This window comes from Aphanomyces astaci, assembly GCF_000520075.1.
Source record: "Aphanomyces astaci strain APO3 unplaced genomic scaffold supercont1.27, whole genome shotgun sequence".
NCBI lineage: Eukaryota > Oomycota > Saprolegniomycetes > Saprolegniales > Verrucalvaceae > Aphanomyces > Aphanomyces astaci.
The window spans coordinates 550,077-563,969 of NW_009798290.1; the positions used below are offsets into that span (position 1 = coordinate 550,077).

The 13,893-nt window shown below is 46.7% G+C and overlaps 4 protein-coding genes across 5 annotated transcripts in view; all 4 read right to left on the bottom strand.

Moving 5' to 3' along the window:
• Positions 1-664: 664 nt before the first annotated feature.
• Positions 665-7,775, bottom strand: H257_10329. 2 transcript variants are annotated; one of them, XM_009836833.1, is made up of 10 exons: positions 7,326-7,775; positions 7,186-7,279; positions 5,285-6,455; positions 3,814-4,557; positions 3,162-3,361; positions 2,487-2,869; positions 1,599-1,842; positions 1,149-1,295; positions 945-1,085; positions 665-809 (listed from the first exon to the last, which is right to left on the bottom strand). In XM_009836833.1, exons 1-10 carry the CDS (start codon positions 7,757-7,759, stop codon positions 672-674), a joined length of 3,696 nt encoding a protein of 1,231 aa, XP_009835135.1. In that variant the 5' UTR covers positions 7,760-7,775; the 3' UTR covers positions 665-671. The 2 variants fall into 2 exon arrangements, with proteins under 2 accessions (XP_009835135.1, XP_009835136.1); XM_009836834.1 differs by lacking the exons at positions 665-809; positions 945-1,085; positions 1,149-1,295 and having other exon boundaries at positions 1,478-1,842.
• Positions 7,776-7,924: 149 nt separating this feature from the next.
• H257_10330 (hypothetical protein) lies at positions 7,925-8,698 on the bottom strand (the record flags this gene model as incomplete). Its single annotated transcript, XM_009836835.1, has 1 exon — positions 7,925-8,698. One exon carries the CDS (start codon positions 8,696-8,698, stop codon positions 7,925-7,927), a length of 774 nt encoding a protein of 257 aa, XP_009835137.1.
• Positions 8,699-8,873: 175 nt separating this feature from the next.
• Positions 8,874-11,167, bottom strand: H257_10331 (hypothetical protein; the record flags this gene model as incomplete). Its single annotated transcript, XM_009836836.1, has 9 exons — positions 8,874-8,942; positions 9,003-9,074; positions 9,135-9,240; positions 9,299-9,390; positions 9,460-9,917; positions 10,130-10,190; positions 10,261-10,377; positions 10,486-10,576; positions 10,623-11,167. 9 exons carry the CDS (start codon positions 11,165-11,167, stop codon positions 8,874-8,876), a joined length of 1,611 nt encoding a protein of 536 aa, XP_009835138.1.
• Positions 11,168-11,686: 519 nt separating this feature from the next.
• Positions 11,687-13,893, bottom strand: part of H257_10332 (hypothetical protein) — a gene marked incomplete at both ends in the record, with an annotated part of 4,690 nt that continues 2,483 nt past the window's right edge. The window contains 2 exons of the mRNA XM_009836837.1: positions 11,687-11,698; positions 11,746-12,726. Coding sequence (XP_009835139.1) covers positions 11,687-11,698; positions 11,746-12,726 — 993 coding nt within the window. The remainder of the gene's footprint in view (positions 11,699-11,745; positions 12,727-13,893) is intronic.

Consider the following 13,893-nt stretch of genomic DNA (forward strand, 5'->3'; position numbering starts at 1 on the left):
AACTAACCAAAACGAACTTGGTATAAAATTGAAATAAAATGGTACCAACCAACCGAGTCCGTGTGCAATATTCACCAACGTTGTCGCACACTTGACAAGCACCACGATGCGTGTGGGACGTCCAACTTTGTCGCATACTTGTGGGTACAATTAATACCATGATAAGACGCTATATATGGTAGTACTGCACAAATCAAACACAGTGTCACACAGATCAAATGTTTGAAATTGTCATCCCAGTGTTTGTCCATATGTCAGCAGCATGCCTTCAGAAGGGTCGGCCAAGTACAGCCAAGGTACTGTTGAGCGAGTTCAAGCACATCGATGGGGGCTATGGTAATAATATAAACTACAGGGATATATATGTATACGTCATCGCAATATAAAACTTCGAAAAGGTCTCTGGATAGGATAGAGGTTCGGTATCACCCCCGCTTACTATTTATTAATAATAGTACTTACGTGGATGGCTCATACTATTAATTGTACGTATTAAATGAGTACTAGTATTACTAGAATGCCCAATTGTGTGTGTGTGGCCATTGATATACTGTAGTGCTAGTGTACTATAAATAGTGTATTATGAATTCATACTAGTACTACTACTGTAGTATGAACTATGAGTTTGATTCTGAATTTATATATATATATATATATATATATTTATGGATTTAAAGCTGGTACCACTTTTTTTTCGCTTCCTTGTCGTTAAACGCTTTCATTGTCGCATAAAACTCGTCGGCGCGATTCTTGAGTCGCTCGGTCTTTTCTTCCAATCCCGACAGTTTGTCCCCTCGCAAATGCAAATTCTACCCAAACATCATATATATGAAATCCCAAGGGACGACTACTAGTACTACTAGTAGTAATCTTAAATCCAACATCAAAGGGGGACTCCTCCTCCTCCTACTAGTAGTACTAGCCATGCATCTAGTAAGTCGTACCTGCGATGCTTGCTGCAGGGCGTCCATAGTGCCGCTGACCTTGGCTTGACCGTCCTCTGTCTTGGTGGGGTCCTTAACCTGTCGGCGGTCGCCCATCAGTTGCTTGCGTTGGTCCTCCTCCACCGATGGCACCACAAATACCTTGAAACACGAATATTATTCATATTATATATATATCACATAAATATTATATATATATATCACCGTGTTCAAATCCACTTCTTTCGGTGCAAACAATTGCTTGAAGAACCGCGACGAGCCTTTCTTTTCCACGACTCGGTCGATATTTTCCTTCGACTCGTCCTCGACTGATGCTCGCCGCGCACTCACCAAAGCCGTCTTGACCGTTGTCTAGGGATCACATTATTCTCAATGAATATATATATATATATTTATATCCGATGTCATGATGATAAATATATACATATCGAAAAAACAGGTCTCCTACAAACTCTTTACGATGATATATATATATCACCACATATACATCACAATATATATATTATATATATATATATATATGCATCGCAAACTCGTACTAGTACGTATATACTAAAACAAATGACATTTTCCCAAGAAGTTTCTACATTATAGTAAATATTTAAAGTAGAAGATATGTCTTGTGATATGTATATATAGGTCGTTGGGACGTACCCACTGCAACACGTTCACTTCTGCCCACATCGATGGTGCCAAGATGGAATATTCCGCCAAGTCCCCAAAAGGAGTACCCAGCAGCACCGAGCCAGACGCGTTCACATGCACATGGGCATGGTCAAAGGCGTAGCCTGCGGAAAAGTCGGACGGACACGGCGCGCTCCATATAAAATGCAAGGTCGGCAGAGCCAACACGTACACAACCCCACTCTGATCCACGACCACCAACGCTTGCTCCATCCTATCCATTTGATTGATATAAGTTTTTGTCCAAAAGTATTGAAAAAAATGCTAAAAATATATATACCCTATTATTTACAGCCATTGGATGGATGTACGTACGTACGTACTCTCGAGAACAATATATGTATTATTCATCCAGGGTCATTCGTGGTCATGCCATATATAAAACCAAACGAAGCCAACCAACCATATATATTATATATATATACAATTTTATCTGTTTTCAAACTCATTGTTTTTGTGAAACAGGATAGAAACCTGAAGTACTATCTTGATATATCCATACCACCATACACACATGCCACCGAATCACCCTCGTGGAAAAGATGTCAATACAAGCTTATATTGCATTTTCAAACATCAAACTATATATATATATAATATATATCATCCACTGCCAAACAACCTACTAGTCATCCCACTGCAACTTGGAAAACATACTAACAACTTGCAACACTAGAGTTGAAATATATATATATATATATATATAGTCAAGTCGATCTGTACATACCAATGTCAGTACAAAGAAAGAAATCGATCAATTCGGTGAAAAAAACAGCATAAACGAGTCCAAATATTTATATATTTCGGGTACAACGCCACGACCAACATCCATCCATCCATGCTCTTTCATATCTTTACCTTCCTTCCACTGGAATAGCGCTGATGGCCATAGAAACCACCGGCGCTCTCAACCCCACGTCTGCCTCCACATCCACTTGCACCACACTATTATCAGGTTTGGGTTGGCTTTCATGTGACCATCGATCTGTTGGAACTGCAAACACTTTGATTGACCGGCCCACCGCACACACAATGTACGGACGAGCATGGGCATCCGTGGACGTGTGGTCGGGAGCGTAGCTGACCGTTTTGGCGACCCCCGACAGCGAAGACACGACGGCCACCACGTCCGCCTTGTTTAGGCGGCGCACGTCCACCCCATTCACTCTCACGAGGGTACTGCCGGGGACGATACCCGCGGCTTGCTGCAATTGAGCGTTGGGATCATCAGGGACAAATCCCTAGTTTCAATCCACATTTCAATATATATTGATTCTGCCAAGATACAACACTTTGATTGCGTTGCCAAGTCCAATCAAAAGATCAAAAGCACATATACACTAGAGTTAAATGGTTAAGGCGAGAAATATTAGAGAGTTATGATCACTGGAGAAATGTGATGGGTTGGCAGGGAGTACTCCCCTCCCCTTATATATATGTATTGTCCAAAGTCGATATATATATATATATATTGACATATATTGACAAATGGACCATAGAATGACCAAAACAAGAAGAGGGCAAAAATATTACCCGCAAGACCGCACGATCGGTCACGTCGTCGACGAGGAAAATGCCCAGTGGACCTGCTTCGACACACACCGTCACGTGTTTGTGGCTGTTGGTCGTGGGGGGCGGCGAGGGGAATTTTCCCAACAAATCGTCCACCAACGCCTGGGTCACGGTATCGACCACCACCACGTCGGCAGCAGCAGCAGCCTCGTCGTCCTTCCCTACTCATCAGTTTAGTCTAACTTTTCTTTATACTTGGATATTTCATAGTTGTTATAGAATGGGGCTGAAAGTCGTTTGAAATCAATACTAATAAATACCCTACATCCGTACTGGAGATTCTCTTTTTTTTATACAAATATATATATATATCGATCGATACGAGAATTTGGCAACCTAATATATATATTCACAAAACCCCACATACTCATATACTTTGGCTCCACGATTACTCGATCGATATCGATCGACCGTATAATTATTATTTTTGTCGTTGATGTGCTGATTATATATATATATATATATATATATATATATAAATCCCAGCAAATACAAGTAAAGTATAACACCCAGTACCATCTGTCCAATGCCAGTTCTGTTACATTTCGACTATGCACACACATGGTTCACATTGCATACATATTTGCAACCGTACGATATATCACAACAGTACCTCCGTCTCCTCTTTCATCTCCAGCTCGACACTTTGGTTGGCTTGCCATTTGAACTGCCGAGAGCACTTCGACCGGCCCCCGCTCACGCCCTCCTTGGTCCATTAGGAGCATCTTGGTCACATGATCACCATTTCCGTCGCCAGTAGTCGCCCCGCGACACGTCAGCACCAGCGCCGCCGTCGCTACATCGTACACCTGCACGTGGCCGTCCCCGCGCCCGACAAACAAGAGCGACCTGTCCATTACGAGCGATTCCACCGGTCCTCCAGTCTCCTCGTCGTCGTCCGTATCCAGCGCCAAGTCAAAAATCACCAACTTGTACGTTTGGGATGCTACGTGTACGATACATACGACCCCGAACGCATCCGCTACGGCCACGTCCAACTGGCCGTCGTCCGGATAATCGGACTTGGGCACAGCCAAGAGCGTGATTGCACCCGAATGTACGTGCAGCGAAAACACAAACGAAAACCCCGAGTCCGAGTCAAACGTAAAGAACCCGACTTCGCCCGTGGACGTGCCGACGACGAGCAGCCGCCTCGACGGACCAAACCAGACGTACGAAATCGGGTCTTGAAGTACCGGCTTGACGCGGAGCACATGCAGCAGACCCATCTGCCCGCGACTGGCGCCGTCCACGGGCGGATGCGACTCCCAGATTTTGACGCGGCTGTCGGCATGCGCTGTCACGACCCACGTCGTTCGCTTTGTGTGGCGGTGGAGGTATATGGAGGAGTCTTCCCCTGTAAAAAAAGTAACCATGATAATGTCAAAGTCGATTTGAAATCTCCCAGTATGTTTAGGATCGATCTCTCCATCGAATGAGCAGCAGTAAATCGGCAGACAATCGAAAATCCACCAATCAAAACCCACAACACGATTCTACTGGCCAATCAAATCATTATCCACTCGTCGACCGACTGAAAATAGTGTGACGATCTGTACATGCAAACGTCAGGACAACAAACATCGATCGATATTGAGGATTCGGTAGTCCAAAGACTCCATCGAATTGAATCTCACCGCTGGGAATCGAATCGACGCGATTGGCTAATCCATTTTTGAGTGGATATATTTGATTGGCTCTTACAGAAAAGACGAGTATATATCAACCAATCAAAATTCTAGCGTGATTCCATATTGATATTAGACGCAAAGTTTGCAAGTTTATAGCGAATTCACAATATTGTTGTGTTTATTTTAAACTGGAGCGACGAGTACATGGAGAATAAATAACCAACTAAATGTACACTAATCGGCAGAAGGATTTAGCCAATCAGATCGCAGGAAATCATCTTCGTCAAATGACTGTGATACAAATAACCTTTGTTTGTTTACATACAAAAGTCAAAGAATCATCGATTATGGATTTGGCGATTCAGCACAAAAGTCCACATTTTGTTAGGTCAAACCACAATATGTTGAATCCGCACAAGTGTCCAAATATATTGGGTCTAAGCACAATAATACCATTGATGATATCATTGTCGTCATTGTCGTCCATCGATGTAATAGACAAGAGGCGCTTGCAATCGGCGGCGGGCAGCATCGTCGATGGAAGGGGGGGAGGATGCGACACTGTGACGGAGCCCCCCGTCAACGGCGGCACCCACGCCGCGGCCATGGCCGTGGTCGAACGTTCGTCATGTAACGGGGGGTTTTCAACTCTAGTATGGTCGTCCATGTCGTTGCTTTCTTCGAGTAGAATCGGCTGGGCAGCAAACAACTCGTCGCGAAAGGCGCCTGCATCGGCCGTGTGCAGATCGAGCACTTGCATGGCCACAACATCACTTGCTTGCAACTGATGCGTCGTCGTCGAGACTGGAAATGACGAAGCAGTACTAGTAGTACTAGTAGTAGGTGATGGGGGAACGATCCATTGCCACAGTTCGTTGGGGGTGTGCGCATGAGCCACCAGACACGGCAGCACATGCATCGCCACAGACGGCTTGATCCCGTCCAATGGATTGCCGGCCAACACAATCGCCGTAAATGGCGCCGCCGACGATCCGGACGCGGGTACGACTGTGGATGCTACCGCCATATCCATCACATTGGCGTGGTTGTGGCTGGGCAGTACACATGTTTGCCATGGAAAGCAAGACGACGATGATAGCTCCGTGAGCGCTTCTTTCGGTCCTTTCTGCGCATCTCTCGGAGGAAACCAGACGACGACATGGGAGCCAACACTGCACACCAACGCTCCAGGGGATGACGCGTGCGTGGTGAGCCAATGCAAGCGCTGGATGCCTCCAGTACTACTAGTAGGACTACTAGTAGTACTAGACACGAGGGTGGGGTATACGGCGAGCTGGTGCTTGTCAGATCGACAGACCGCGACGGATCCAGAGGCAAACCCGACCGCGAACCGCTTGCCGCTGGCATGCCACGCCAGACTCTGCACAGTGGAAGCAGGTTGTGTTTGATTCAGAATATGAGACGTCTGGAATGCCACCCTTTGCTTGACGAGGTCCCACACATAGACAACGTCCGACCCTTCGTATGCCAAGAGGAGGTGGTTCGGGTCCGCGGGACTGCTGGCCATGGCCGACACGAAGCACGAGTCGGCAGATGGAGCGAGGCCGACGTCGTCGGGGTAGATGGCGTACGAGGCAAAGTGACAGGTGGATTCTTGCACAACCTAATTCATATCGAAACAGTGTGTTTACATGATGAAAATTTCTCAATTACACACATATATATATATATTTAGACATGTATTTATTTAGACATAGCCAGTGACGAACGTGTTTGGTTGTATACTACTACTAGTAGTACTACTAGTATTTGACAATACTACTACTAGTAGTACTACTAGTAGTATTGTCAAATCGATTCGAAACTGGAGCCCTCAGCAGAATCAATCGAATGTGTTTTGAGAATCGATGAACGAACCGTCTAAGCCAATCAAATCACGACCTGTCGAATTTCTGCCAATCCAAACTACTGATTTTGCCCAATACAACAAATGTACTAAATGTTGTATAGTATGTATGTACAAATGAAACGATATTTGGGGAAATGACTGAAAAGTCCAAATTTGGGTGAAAAGCTCCATAGTAGTAATATTGTTGAGTTGATACGGAACGCAGATATTGAACTGTAGTCTCGAGATTGACACATCGTACTAGTAGTAGTACTAGTAGTATGCACAAAGTGGGTCGACAGTATCAAACGAGAACGTATTTATATATATTGGAACATATCGGTTGGTGTTGAAATAAATATATTGTAAAATATATATATTATTACAACAATATATACATTTCAAAATCATCTTCTGATCACGTAGTATATATATATATCCGTCGAAGTTTATATTTATATTGTTTGTTGGTAGTTTGATTGACATTCTCCGTCGTATGTCGTACCTGGACAGATCCATCGTCCAACGCCACGTAGAAGAATGGCGTGTCTTTGTGGTGCCGAATGGTCTCCAGCGCGGTGATGCGGCTGGTGGTCCAACTGCAACATGGTTGAGGACGGAGTGAGAGGGAGAGTGTGCTAGTACCTCGAAGGCAACGCTGCGACCACCACGTCTTTGCCTTCCTGGAGATTCGCGAGGTCGATGACTTGCACAGCGCTGTCGGACATGACGAGCACGAGCTTGCCGCTGTTGGTGTAGTCGAGAAACGTCGGCGTGGCGCCGGCGCTGAACGACGACGTGCCGTCGCCCTTGTCCTCGCGTAATGGAAGGTACACTTCCAAGCCGTCTTCGCCGTACACTTTGAGTTGCTGGTACCCTGTTGCGACGACCAGGAGACCCAGCATCGGGACATAGCAAATCCGGCTCGGCTGACTGGGTAACCCATGGTGGCCGATGAGATGCAAGTCAAACATACCACGAACGAGCTTGGACGAACATGCGTCTTCGCTTCCTCCTCCTTCAAAGTTCCCTCCATGTTCGGCCTTCTTTTTGCGCGGGGACCCTGCTTGATTGCCCATGATGGATGATCCGTTTCTTTCAAAATGTTGTTTTCGGTGGATACAATCCGGAAAACGATCCGGATAAATATATTTCTTACTATTAATATTGCATTTTCGCCCTTTCTTTCACAATTTCATTGTTTCCGATTTATTCGTGGAATTTCGAAAATCAATGTATCGCACTCATTCTACGATGACCTTGCCCACGACTCCATACTTGGACTGGAACTTGGCTTCCCAGTCCGCAAGGGTCTTGATCTGCGTCTCGGTCAGTCCATCCTCCGTGGGGTTGTCCAAGTGTTCTTGGTCGAACGACATGAGCGCCAACGCGCGGGTGGCGTCGCGACCTGCGAACAATTTGTACCCTCCGTTGGGTCCGTAGTGCTCCAGCCCGCCCAACGTCACGTCGTAGATGACACCACGCAGCGCCACGTACACTGGCAATGTCGTGAACGCGCTCAACTCGGTGCGCGTCAAGTCCGTTTGCTGCAGGACGCGCCCCACAATCGGATACGAGTTGTAGTCCGTAAACTTGTCGATCCAGTCCTTCAGAATCTCCTTCTCCATGAAATTCAAGTCGCTGATGTCGGTGTTCTCCAAGTCGGCCGGTTCAAACGACATCTTTGCCAACGCACGAGCCGCTTCCCGGCCTGCAAACAAGTGGTAGCCTTCCCCGGGACCATAGAAGTCGCGCTTGCGACTCACGTCATAGACCACACCCTTGATCGCAATGTAGATGGGCTTGTCACCTTCACCATTGAACGCCCGCAGCTTGTCCAAGGTGAAGTACTGCTGCTGTGGCGCCGATGGTTTGTCCACGGCCTTCTTCGTTTGAGGAAGATTCGATGCAGGAGACTGTGTGGGTACCGCAGGTGTCGTTAGATACGAATGGACGACATAGACGGCCGCGACAGCCATGGCTGCGAGCAGGACGTCGGTGCTCAGGACGAATTCCATCAACGCAGTGCGAAAATAAAGTACGATGGTTCCAGAAGAAAGGGTATCCGGCATTTTCCGGATAAGTTGTCATTTTACAATTTTGCGCGCCAAGGTCAGATGAAATCACCGCCTGCCGCCCGACGAAGTCATGTCCAAAGGTGCTGTATAACGTTATATTAACGTTAGACCACGACTAGTAGAAGTCGTCGTCGTTACGATTGAGCTCGTCGCGCAGGGCCAGGATCTCTGCCAAGTGCTTCTCCTACAGCGACGATGACAAGGACGTCGTGCCAAGCGATATGGACGAGAGTCGTGGCTGTACCTTCATGTTGATGATTTCAGCGACGCGCTTGCGGTTGCGTGCCCACTCGCCGTCCTTGGTCGTCTTGATGATCTACAATAGAGCGTTGGATGCGCATGTCCGTACGAGTTCCCAAGAGGCATGTCAAAATACGTCGTGGATCTTGGCCACGTTTTGCTCGCGCATCAAGTCTTCTTGGGCGAGAAGTTTGCCAATATGGATGTCGTGCGATCCATTGATCGCGTTGTTCAATGCATCCCTACCATACCAACATATATAGGCATGTCCTTTGAACGAACCAACGACACGAGCCGTACCTGTCGTTTAGAATCGCGCGGCATTCGTCGCTGAGGAAGTCGTCGTCTTCGCCATCTTCGGTCGCGAGTCGCTCCAGCAAATTCGCGGCCAACTACATCTCCGTCAACACACATCCTCCGTTCGCTCCTCCATCATCCATCACGTCGACCTACTGTAGTACCTGGGTCACACCGTCAAAGAAATTGTTTTCCAGCTGCTCGACGTTGCGAAAGTGCTCGGTCGCAATGCCCCTAGACTCGTTCCCCACAGCTTCAATGCGCACATCTAACGTCGAAATCGCATCGTGCGCAAACTCGACCAAACTCGACTCGATTCCCATGAGCTCCGTGTTGAGCTCATTGCACGCAGCTTGCGACTCGGCCGTCACCCGCGCCACCTCGGCCTCCGTCGCGGGAGGACCTGCTGCCGACGCCTTGAACAGCCGCTTCGCCACCCGACGGTACTTCTCGCACTGGGCGATGCTCTTCTTCTGCGTCAAGTCCTTCTCCTTGGCGTACTCCAGCGCGAACCCGTCGCACTCGCGCTGGATCGCCGCGTGCTTCTCCAATAAGATCACCTTGATGTCTTCCGTGGCCGTTTTGACTTTTTCCGTAAAGTCGTCAATCAAGTTGCGCAACCCTATGAATGTATGTATGGCACAACGTCAGGAAAAACAGAAAAAATTATCATAATTATCTCCATATGTACTTTATATATACTGTTTGTATTAATTGCATATATAATATTGGTGGTATATAGTTGGGTTTTTGGTGGTGGTATGTATCTATATATTTCATTTGGTGGCTATACATATATATATACATATATATCAAAAGTATATATTGTTTTACCTGGAAGGACTTCGATCTTGCTGATTTCCGAATCTTCTTTGAACATGTCGCTGAGAAGCGTCTAATAGGTCGATGATAGTGATATATATATATATATATATATATATTTGGAGAAAAGGTGCGACGGGTACCTCCAAGAGGTTGATGTTGGCTTGCTTTAAGATGACGTTGTACTTTTTGTACTCTTCTTCCCTCGCGAGCGCGGCATCTTCAATCGCCTTGACTTCCTTCATTTCCTCCAGCTCATCCTACCGCCACACCATGTTGGTCTTTAAATTCTAGCAAATATATATATATATATTCCGTGTCTATAGCATGTATACATATTCTAGACAATTATAGATTGACATATAGACCTGGTATTGCTCCCTAGCTTGCACGACTTCGCCCACGTCCACGAGCGAATAATCCAAGTACTTGAGCTTGTCCAAATGTGCCAGCACAAATCTACGGGTAGATGAGTACCGTATAACAAATTAGTTGCAGTACGTACGAGCGGTACTCTGGGTCTGAGCACACGGGGTTGCCTTCGAGGTTGAGCACTCGTAATGCGTCCAAGCACTTGAGATACAGCAGTCCGTCCGTGGTCGCGAGGGAGTTGTTGCCGACGGACAGCACCTGGAGACCCTTGAGGGTGTCGAGGTTCTCGAGTTTCGAGATGTTGTTGTTGTATAAAGTCAAGTCTTGCAGCCTCGTGAGGGTGTCGAGGCCCTTGATCTCGGCAATGTTGTTGAACGACAGGTCCAGCCACGTGAGACTAGTGAGGTGGCTGATGCCTTCAATCTCCTGGATCACGTTGTTGTCCATCTGCAGCTTGACGAGGTTCTTCAACGTCACCAGGTTGTCGATCTTGAACACGTTCTTGAACGACAGCGACAGCACGCGTAGAGCGGCAAAGTCCACCGTGTCCGTGCCCGACGCCATGTCGTTCGTCGCACTCTCATTCGCAGGATCCACGGCATCCTTCAGCACGCATTGCTGGATCATGTCGTCGCTGATCACGGACACCTCCGCGTTGCGGATCCCTAGCCGGTGCATCGTAACAAGTCCGTTTCAGGGTTGTGGAAACTGACATAGTGCGCACAATAATATGTGCATGGATAACATGACCAGAACATAAATTGTCCAATAGTACAACGGCCTAGTACTAGTAGTATTACTAGATTGAAATACACATTCCATGAAATAAATTGACTATTACTGTACTCGGAGTAATATTAATTCACAGTGTAGTAGACGCAATTGATGCTTTGAACTACTCCGGAGTAATGAAGTGTTACGAAGTATTAATAGTATTAACAATATTAATAGTATTAATACCTCGAAGTATTAGTACTTTGATAATAGTACTACAGTACTCATATACCGTATTGTGTATATGTATTGCGATGGATTAATCTATTGCGACTCCTGTAATACCTGATAACTTTCTTGTAATAACTGATACTTCCTCTGTTCCATATTACTCGTCGATATGAAAAACACGCTTGTACCATATTACTGAGACCAAAACTCATTTGATTGGCTTAGAAGAAAATTCAGCAGTTTCATTGGATATTAATCCCTGGCCTACAATAGAAGCGAGACAGGGCAGGACACGTTCGACATGAGAAGACCGGCGCGGCGCAGAGCCGGCGCAGAGCCGCCTTCTTCAGATGAGGCAAGGCATAGTTGTTTTCGCCAGCATGCTCGAGTACCAGCCGCATCACCGCCTGAAAGGTGAGAAAAACACACTCGAGCTTCTCATAGCTCAACTCGTCAAATGCAGCTAGCGTGTATCGAATCACCTCATCCACAGTGGGACTGGCCTTATTCAACTGGAGTGATTGAATAGACGCGAAGAAACCGAGGTCCAGCACGTTTAAGTCTGGGCTGTTTGGGGGCTGGCGGCGCATCTCAAACGTCCATCCGTCCGTGGGCGGAAGACTCCAACACTGCATCCGTGATCGAACGATGTGGAGTCGCATTGTCTTGCTGAAGGATGTCGCGCTTGTTCGTGCTTGGGAATGATGCCTTGATTGCTGGTACGACTTTGTTGATGACATAGTCTCGTCTCGATACACCAGGGCATTGGCGTTGACCAAGGTTGTGACCAACGTGCCTGCTGGACGATTGCGTGACGTACGGACGGCAGGAGCCAAGGAGATGAAGGGCCACATCCCAACCTTGCCATCGAACAGAGAGCCTCGTCCTTCGTCATAGCGTGGACGTGCGACGGCGGCCAGGAACATCACTTTTGGGATGAACCTCTTGCTCATCCACGACCGCCTCTGAGGGATCTCGTCAGGCAGCAGGTACACCGTTCGCCGGTCCTTGTCTGCATTGAACCACTTCTCGTCCAAGTGGAAGACGTCCCATAGGGGGTCGAAGTCAACGCAAGAACCGGCTTCGCCGGCGAAATTCGCGAGCGCATGCGAGCGGCAAAACTGGACGCGTTCCAGCTTGTTGGCATCAGACAGCAGGGGCTTGATGCGTGTCGAGCGACGGCGAAAGGTCCCCTTCCTGAGGTGCCGGCTCAGCGTTCCAATCGCGATACCAGTGGAGACAGACATTTCACGAATTGTCGAGCGTTGGTCCATGGGGACTGCACCCACGCGCTGTCGGATGGTTTGGGCCGTGTATAGCAGTCGTTTCCTGACTTGTTCGATTTTGACGTTCAATCGGCACGGAACTTGCGCCAGATTGTGGAAACCACGCGTGCAGTGATGCCAAGTTCTTCAGCGGTTTTAGCGTTGGCGCCGTGGGTCAATCTGCCACCCTTAACGTACTGGTGAAGGTGTCGAATCACCTCGCTTCTTGTGGTGATGGAAAGCTCGCGTGAGGCTTGGGTCATGGCGGCAAATTCAAATGTGTGTTGATCAATATATGTGGCGTGTTTTTATTCGGGTGGTGGAAATTGGAAGTTGATTTTGAGCGACAAAATTCAAGTTTAGCTCTTCACAGCCAATGGACGGTTCCTGTGGATTTTTATGCTCTCTATTTAATGATATCTTGCATCCAATTTGGTGAAGATATGATTTTTTGGGGTTGACGAGAAGTCAAATCGACGAGTAATACATATATGGAACAGAGGAAGTATTTACTTGTGAATATGTTGAACATACTTCAAATTTGTATGACGCAATGGATTAACAAAATTTTGAGAACGAGTGTCGGGCGGTTGTGAAAATTTAATTCAAAGGACTACTTTGATTAATACTATGGAATATTATATACTCCTCGGTAGAGATTAGACCTCTTGTTCAGTGACGAAGTTTCAAGTCAGAACGTGGTTAGTGATCATCCATCAAGGCATTGACTAAGATATGTATAATTGCTCATTTATTTAAATATTATTTATGTTATTGAATCAATTCATTGTCGATTGCCGAACTGATCATTTGAACGATCACAACAAAACATATGATTTTGAAACCACGAAACGGTAGCATTATTTTGGATCATGTTACATGGACATCACCGGAGTACGGAACATTTGAACCATCATGGGCCCACCAAAAGATGTACTTTTGGGGCTAGGTATTTGCATCAGTTGATGTAGTCATGTCTTTGACACGCTATAGGGACGATCGTTCTCCCTGGTGATGACACCACCGCGAAATTCCATTTTTGTTCGAAGTTCTAAAGAAACCTGTAGCTCAAGACACAAAACGTGCATTCTGCAATGGCTATGCCCCGGGTTCGAGTCCCACTGAGACCAGATCTTTTTCGGGTGCAATTGTTAACAACTAGACCTCTTGTTCATATTGTAGAAATATTCTTAA

Bases quoted from the DNA above. Each gene is read 5' to 3' on its own strand.
- H257_10329 (XM_009836833.1), bottom strand. From the start codon at position 7,759: ATGGGCAATCAAGCAGGGTCCCCGCGCAAAAAGAAGGCCGAACATGGA. The intron at 7,280-7,325 runs GTACTAGCACAC...ACCATGTTGCAG, and splicing joins GTCGCAGCGTTGCCTTCGAG to TTGGACCACCAGCCGCATCA. The intron at 1,086-1,148 runs GTGATATATATA...TCGTGTTTCAAG, and splicing joins AAGAAGTGGATTTGAACACG to GTATTTGTGGTGCCATCGGT.